Below are 8378 nucleotides of genomic sequence, written 5' to 3' on the forward strand. Positions count from 1 at the left end.
CTCCTGGTTACCCATAAAACCCACATCATCAAATATCTGAAAACTGCCAGCCTTCTATTTATCAGAACTCTAAGGTTGCACTCTCATTCAAACCCTTCATGCAGTCCTGTATCTGCCCTGTGACATAGTGTCCCATTTAAAAGTCAGGCTCATGGGAGTTCAGAAACCCTAATGTTGCTAGAAATTTGTCAGATTTGGAGAATGTCAATCACCTGAAATATTGCAAGACTAGAGTCAAAATGCACCAATTCCATTTGATACTAGTGAAGTGTCTATCAAAACTTCTCTTCATACCCAGTGCATGGAACCTCCTCCTTCCACCTGGATTTGTAACATTTGAAAAAAGTTCTATTAAGAACAGAACTAATTATCTGGGACCCAAAGCTCTCAGAGGCTAGATGTGCAAACTGGAGCACCTCAGCATTTAATGATTAGTGCTGTGTGATTAAAGTAAAGAGAATGTGCGCAAAAGCTCAGTATTATAGACTAATCCACAGCAAGGTGAAAATCAATCACCCCCACTATAACACGGTCCCTGAACCACCAGACCCACAGACCCATTACCTTATGGGATTGAAAGAATTACCTGACCTACAAATTCTCTTCATTTTTGCCTTCAATATTGATAAATGCAATTCCTTGCAGAAGGGACGAAAAGAAGGGATTAAAGAAATATTACTGCACCTAGTCTCTGGCCAGTGCAGACAACAAAATCCCATAGGAGAGTGACGCTTAGCAGAACAGCTGTGTCAAAGAACCAAAGTCACTGCAAACCCAAATCTAAGAGCCACTGTCAGGGACATTAAATTCATGGATGGCAGCTATGGTTAGTGTTCTTTGCAAAGGTCTCTGCGAAATACAGACAGCCACTAAATACAGCACGCCAATTAATGCGGTGGGTTTTCTGCATGCCAGAATTCCTGTTCTAGATTCTAAAACAAGGTAAAGAGAAAACACTTTAAAGGGAGGCCATCAACTTAAAAAAAAAAAAAATCTGTCTGAAAATGTTTTACCTACTAAAAGCAATAGCTAAGGAAAAGATAAAAGGAAATTAGAGAAACAAATTATCTATTTTTGTAATCTACTTTCTGTAGTTGACAGTCACTTAGAGTCAGGTTCACTGTTTTCCCTGTACAGTCAGTCAGTCTTCCCCTGTTTCGTGGGTATTTTTTTACTAGTAGCTTCCAGGTTTGAGCTGCAGACACAACTGGAGAATGCTTTTCTTTTTAAATTTCCAAGAGATTGCATGGAAACACTTACATCACTCTTGGGGTTTTGTGAAGCCTTCTTTTTATAGAATCTAGTTTGGGGCCTGAATTGATCTGACAACGCCCCTTTTAAAATTAAAATACTTAGTATCTTTAAAGTACTTTTTAACATAGTTACAGTATGCACCCTAATTTCTATGGTATGAGCTTAAAGAAAGGGGGAATCTTCATTGCAGAAAATGTTAGTGAACACACAAAATTAAATCCAATTCAAAACGTTTGTTTAATGTACTCAGGCTGTGGTCTCCTGTATTATTTGACCAACCATATTCATTTCACCATGGAAATGTAAGTTTCTTTGCTACCGTTGGCAAGTTTTGTTGCTGGCAGAAGTACATAAAAATAGACCCCCATTCTTCTATCTGCAGCAGCTAGTCTTCCTTTGGAAAGATCTGGGGTAGAAATATTTTCATTGTACCTGCAACTTCTTCATTACTCTGACAAGAAAGAAGCAGCATAGTGTCCTACACCAGCTTTTATAAACAGATTTCTTGCCTCAGGAAGGTCACCTCACAACCTCCAGTGCCAAGGTAATGGGGTCAAGTAATTCCTCTGGCCCCTCAGCACATCCTGTGGGTGAGGTAGGTAGAGTCGTGTTCAGTGACTTGCCCAGGATCTCAAGTCAGTAGCAGAGCCAGGATCAGAACCCAGGGATCCTGACTCCCAGTCCTGACCACACTTCTTCTAATGGAAAGTTTAGTTTTAGTTTGGGATTCTAAAAATGTCATCAGTTTGTGAAGTAAAACTTTTAAATAAAGATGTTATTCTACTGGCAAAGATCTCAAAAATAAACCCACGGGCACAACACTCAGAAAGATTCTGTGACCTTGCAGACAAACTCTAATAGACCATCACTCCATCAACCCTTCCTTCACCACCAACACCATTAACATTAACTTGCAAGCATCTCTCCCTATGCCTCACCTCTCCACATGTGAGCCAAACATACGCAGGCTCTTCTTTGGCACAAGCTTCCACAGCCACTCTCCATTAATAGTGGGTCAAAGTTCAATCTGACATGCTTGTTGTTTGGATAAGAGCCCCTCTTCTTGTCCCTGAGCTGAGACACAGCAGTAAATGTGCTGTTTTAATGGCTGTTGTACTTTGAACTGTGTGGCACCCTGAGCACCTCAGGTATGGATGCTTTGTAAATAAATTGATTAAATCCTAAACCTTCCAAACGGATACTGCTAAGATGCAATGCTGGTAAGAGACTACAGAAGCAGCAGGGCAGACACCTGAAAAGTAGGCATTTGCACCTTCCTTGACACCCACCCCAAAAAGGGGGCAAAATATTTGGGAATTATTTCCTTATTGAAACAAATCTAGTTTATGTTTGTGAAGTAAAGAGGATACAGTTTCCCATAACAGTTGGCACAACCCATCTTAAACCCCAGCATTCAGCTACATAGGGAGACCCAGGAACAAACACTGGCATGGAACCTCAGGCGTAGACAAACTGCCATGAAAAGCTTCCCATGGACATCAGTGTACTATCTCTTAGAGCAAACACAGCAATTCACCTGCACTTTACAGTGAAACATCCCCCACCAGGTTGGTCGTTAACAGCCAAGACACATTAACTAGGAGCACCTTGGTAACAGCCAAAATAAAATTCCATTCAGTTTTTTACCTGCACAAATCTCTATAGTTAAGATGCTTTCCACTCCTTCTGGATTCCAATTAAACACCTGTATGGTAATTCCAGAGGCACTTCTATCTCCTCTGGTTAGGAATACCAGATTCTCTGAGATACAAAGCTACAGCCCTGTTTACCTAATGTTTTCAAACCATTTTAGCACCTTCTTCAAAAGAGTGTGCAAATACTATTCTTGATAGAAGGGGAATAACACTGCTGGAAAGCTAAACACAATCTGGTTGTATCCCAGAGGCAATGCTTGCACAATCATGGAGATCAGTGCAAAGATTCCTTACAACTTCAACCCAGCATCTGAGAAAAATGCATTGTATCAGCCAAGAGCGGAGGAAGAGAAATAAGGTACCATAACCTCCAGCTCACAAAATGTCAGCTTCCCTTGTAAACATTATTGAAAGATGCTCAACAGAGGCCCTTTCCTCCCTATCACTACTACCACCCAATTTTTTTTTAAATACATCACTGTGTAGGGGGCAGAACTAGTCATGAGAATTTTGTCCTTCTGTTCGCTAGACTGGACTTAAACAGAGCAAATAGGTGGACACAATTCTCATGACTAGTTCTCAAACTGCTCCACTACCTCTTACTACAAAGAGGTTATTACACACACACAATTTTGTATCCACTATTTTTGGCAGTTCCCCTCTGTTGACATTTCTATCTCAAGGAGTTCCAAGATGGCATGGTGGGAGAAAAACACCTTAATTCCTTCAAAAGCAGAGAGGGTTAGTTAGGAGACCATTTACCAAAGCAGGACTGTACCTTTAAGGGGCCGTGTAATAGGATGAGTAGCTGCATTCCTGCTCAGGAAGGGCTGCTGTCCCAACATGCAGGAGAGGCTGAAAATAACCTGCACACATACAACCTTCTAGCTCAGAACTCATCCTCTATGTCACAGTCTCTCAAAACACAGAGAGCAGAGGAAACAAACAGAGGGCGCAGCAGAAACAAAGAGCTAAATCCATTAGAGACCAAACTTCAGAGAGAGGAGGAAGGAGGCTGCATGTGCAGCCGAAGGGAAGGGGCCCTTTGGAAAACCGTGAATCATACAAGAATAGATCAAGGGAGCGGGGCTCCTTTTCTGTGGCTTTGTGAAGGGCCTGGCCCGATTGCTGCAGCATTATCTACTCGGAAAGTTGTTCAGTGATCTTCAGGAATCCCTCCAGACCCCCACCATTAACTCGCCAGTCTCTGGGGCAGGGGAAAAAGCGAGTGCCCGGGGGCATGGGGTGAGGACACAGCAGACAAAGCCCAACTTGGGAGAAGGCAACGCGAGGTTGCCCAGGTATCTAACCCTGCGTGATGCCTCCAGCGCCAGAGTGAGGCAAACTCTCAGCCATCTCCAGCCCACTACTAAATCAACAGATTCCGCCAGCGCGCCCCTTCCCGGGGTGCCCCGCACGCGGCGCTCGGGGGGAGCTCTCCCCCCCACACACACACGAGAGCCAGCCAGGTGCGCGGTACCTGACACAGCGCTAGCGAGGGACTCACCCCGCGCTCGGGACGCGGCTTTGGAGGGAAAGGGGCCCAAGAGTCCGAGCAGCTGCTGGGGGCTCCAAGCACCAAGGCCCGGGGGAAGTAGCAGCTGCTGCCCCCAGCTCTCAGCCGGGCGAGTACAACCCTCCTGGCCCGAGAAGCTGGGCAGTAGGATCCTGCACCTGGGCTGCCCCGCAGGGGGAGTCCCGCACCCCAACAGCGCTGGAGGAGCGGTACCGCTACTGTCCCCGGCCAGGGGCCTTCAGCGCACGGCGGGGGCTGCGGAAGGGGGCTGCCCAGGGAAGAGACGATCCTGAGGCAAGCGCTTACCTCGGACACAGAGCAGGGCTCCCAGCAACAGCGGCAGGAGGGAGCCCCCGAGCCGCCTCATGCTGGCAGCCCCGGCCGCAGCTCCAGCCCTGCACCGGGCTCTGGGGCACAGAAAGTTCTCCGGGTCGCTCCGCAGCAGCGGCCGCTCCTCCGACGCGCTGGGCGCTCGCTGCAGCCCCGGCCGGCCGAGCTCCGCTGGGACCATGCACCAGAGCTGGGGGTGGCTCAGTGTCTAGGGTGCATTAGCTCGTGCAGTTTTCTCCAACGCGACCGCAACCGAGGGAGTCCGCTGCAGGCTCAAGCTCCCAGCTCAGCCCGCCCAGGCCCTGCCCCCAGAGGCGGAGCCCTGCCGGGGAAGCCCCCGCCCTCCCCAACCAGAACGCCAGAGCTGCAGCGCTGAGGAAACTTCTTAAACTTCCCGAGTCCCCAGGCACCGGCAATGTCAACCCAGTGCAGCCCCCATTACCCCAGGCTCCTTCCAGTCATCCCCCAGGAAATGGCACTGGGGCCGCCCCAGCCTCCCTCCAAGGCAGGCCCCGGTGCCTCCGTTACCCTTCTAGTGCGCCCCCCACCCCACCAGCATCCCTACCATCACCCTGTATCCAACCAGAAGGGCAGCTCCACTGCTCCCACCAGGACACTTCCCAGCTAGCCCTGGTCTCCGCACCAGAGTAGCAGGCCTTAGCCTCCGGCACAGTCCCATCACACCTCCCAACCAGAGGTTTGCCCTAGCCTAGGGCATTTCCCTAGCCTGGGACAGTCTCCATCCACCCTTATCCCTACAGGGAAGTGCCCAACTCTACCTGGCTAGCCCCCATTCCTTAATCCTCATTCCCTCACCCTCATGAAGTATCTCCAGTCCCCAACAGCTCTCTGACTAGTTTATTCGTATTCCCTTTAGTCCTCCAACAGTGCATCCCTCAGGACAATCCCCTCCTCCAGAGCACTGAGCCATCTGCAATGCATGGTGCAGTCTGGCAGCCCATCCTACTAGATCTTCCACAGGGCATCTCTGGTTTCTGAGTGCATTGCCATGTATATCTCCATCCCTCAGAGACTTATCTTAGTACCAGAGCAATATTCCAATTCTCTGAGATTTCTGCATAGTTTATAGTACTCTTGAACACTCTATCTGGGCTATTTTGCAAAGTCCTGCCCCTTCTCCCTGGAACATCCCCCTTTTGCCCCTAGTGCATCTCACCAAGCTTTGTGCCATCTGTAAGGTGAATACGCCCCTCCAGCCCTTGCTCGTCCATCCCTTTCCTGAACCCATTACTCAGTGCATGCTGCAATGTCCTTGTGGGAAATATCTGATACCATATTTCAATCTCCTTATTTTATTGTGAGTCTCATTAAATTCAGTGTTCTTCTTAAAGCCCCAGATTCTAGAGACAGCTGATTAGGTGAAAATCTTAGCTTTCATTTAAAATAAATAAATATGTTTCTAGCCCTCACAGTTGTGGAGAAACACCTAAAAATCTGATCCAAGTGCCCCCTAAAGACTCAGAAACCAGAAGGCAAATAAACTGTTTGTTTGTTTGTTTGTTTTGTAAACTCAATTTTTAAGCAATTCTTATGATTTTTTTGAGCCTGACTCAGGCTTTTTTTTAACTCTGGGGATTTACATTACAATAAACTTTAGTTGAAAAATCAATCTTAGGCTTGGTCTACACTAAACCCCCAAATCGAACTAAGGTACGCAACTTCAGCTACATGAATAACGTAGCTGAAGTCGACGTACCTTAGTTCGAACTTACCGCGGTCCAGACCCGGCAGGCAGGCTCCCCTGTCGACTCCGCGTACTCCTCGCGGCGAGCAGGATTACCGGAGTCGACGGGGAGCACTTCTGAGTTCGATTTATTGCGTCCAGACAAGACGCGATAAATTGAACCCAGAAGTTCGATTGCCTGCCGCCGAACCAGCGCGGTAAGTATAGACAAGCCCTTAGTTGGCTTTAAGACATTAATGTGAATGAATAACTGGTTAAGAGACCCTAAACAAAGGGTCTGAACTGCAGGCTGAAGTGAGAGTTGTGTCAAATTGGTACCACTGGGCCAGAGGTAGAAATGTCTTACTCAACATCTTCATTAATATGAATTCAGTGGGCGCTGCAGATGCTCAGCTCCTCTAAGGATCAAGATCTACTGATCTGCCAGAGTGAGTAACCAGCACACCGGTGAAATGTGCCAATTATGCTAAATTAGAAGGAATTGAAAAAAAATAGTGAGGAGAAAGAACGTTGTTAGAAAATTGGTGAGAAAAGAAAAAATAGACTCATTCTGGACAAATTAAGCTAATGCATCTAGAAAGACTTAATCTGAAACACAGCCTCAATGTGGAGAAGAAACCTGAGGTAAGCAGCAAGTCAGACAGAAGTTTTAAATATGGTGTGGCTACTACACAGGCCAATGCAATTTTTGTCTATATATGTGAAAGCAACACATCCCTGAGCAGATAGGGGGTACATTCCCTCTATATGGAATATACAACTGGACCTGGAAAATTTAATTTAATTCTGATTACTTCCTCACCAGAGATATATTCATGAACTGGAGGAAATTAAAAGAAGAGCAACAAAAATGATCAGGTAGCTGGAGGAAGTGATGCAGGAGGAGAGATGAAAAAGGCTAGATATGCTTACTGTGGCTAAGCAACATCTGAGGCAATGGGGGGACATGAAGAGTATGCAAATATTTGAAGAGTGTAAACTCCAAGGAGAGAGAGGTATCGTTTATGGTGAAACAAGGGGTAGAATTAGGAGTAATGGGATGAAGTTAAGAACATGTTGGTTGAATTTAGCCAGAAACCTACTCAGCTTCAGAATAAAATTAGACCCATTTCCCACAATAACAAAAATACTTCTACCTATTTGTGGAAAGAAGAACAGACCCAAAGCTTGTTTACTCCCTGCAGGATCTATAGGGTGACAGCCTCAGTTAGTAAATCAGTATAGCTCTGTTGAGATCCATGATCAGGTCCACAGAAGTTTGTAAGATGTTCAGATGCACCAGTGCTGAGTATGGTAAAAGTACATAGATTAGACATAGAACTTCCTGATGGTGACGTGCATCAGGCTGAATAAAAGTTTCCGAAGGATTGAGACAGAAGCATTTTCCCGTGCATGAAACCAAATCCTTTTGAGAAATACTTTGTCATGACTTTTAATAAACAAATAAGCCTGGTAACTTTTGTCCCCTCCGCTCTCCTGGGAAATTTATTAATCCCTTGTATGTGGTTGCATCGTGTTTACAAAGTCATGCTATAAAAGGAAGAGGACACCTACTGAGCTACCAAAAAGTAGTATGTTTAGACTAGGATTGTGGGAGTCAGATGACCTGTGTTCTTGTCACTTTTTCTGTGCATGACATTAGGCAAGTCACTTCCCCTGTCCATACCTCAGGTTCCCCGTTTGTACAATGGGGATAATTATCCTTACTATGCTTTGTAAGTAATGTAGAGATTCTCTGGTGAAAACACTAGAGAAGTGCAAAATATGATCAAGAGGGTAAGCTCCTGTGCTTGGGAAGCAAGGACAGAGGCATAAGCAGGTAAGGCCACTAGCAGAGAAATGAGGGCACCTTGTAAAACACATTGTCAAATAATAAGTATTTTACAGAGAAACCTTGATGAGAAGAAGGAAAGAAGAA

At 46.1% G+C, this 8378-nt stretch overlaps 1 protein-coding gene across 6 annotated transcripts in view; it reads right to left on the reverse strand.

Annotated features, from left to right (window-relative positions):
- Nucleotides 1-5058, reverse strand: part of LRP4 (LDL receptor related protein 4) — a 108238-nt gene extending 103180 nt beyond the window's left edge. For 5 of the 6 annotated variants that reach the window (XR_006174227.2, XM_065595135.1, XM_005302283.5 and 2 more), the window contains exon 1: nucleotides 4732-5057. Coding sequence is in view for 5 of the 6 variants with exons in the window: in XM_065595135.1 (XP_065451207.1) it covers nucleotides 4732-4936 (205 nt within the window). In the remaining variant the exon portion in view is untranslated. Of the gene's footprint in view, nucleotides 1-4731 lie in introns of all 6 variants that reach the window. The other variant, XM_042849239.2, reaches the window with a different exon arrangement.
- Nucleotides 5059-8378: the final 3320 nt, after the last annotated feature.

Source organism: Chrysemys picta, chromosome 4 (genome assembly GCF_011386835.1).
Source record: "Chrysemys picta bellii isolate R12L10 chromosome 4, ASM1138683v2, whole genome shotgun sequence".
Taxonomy (NCBI): Eukaryota; Metazoa; Chordata; order Testudines; family Emydidae; genus Chrysemys; species Chrysemys picta.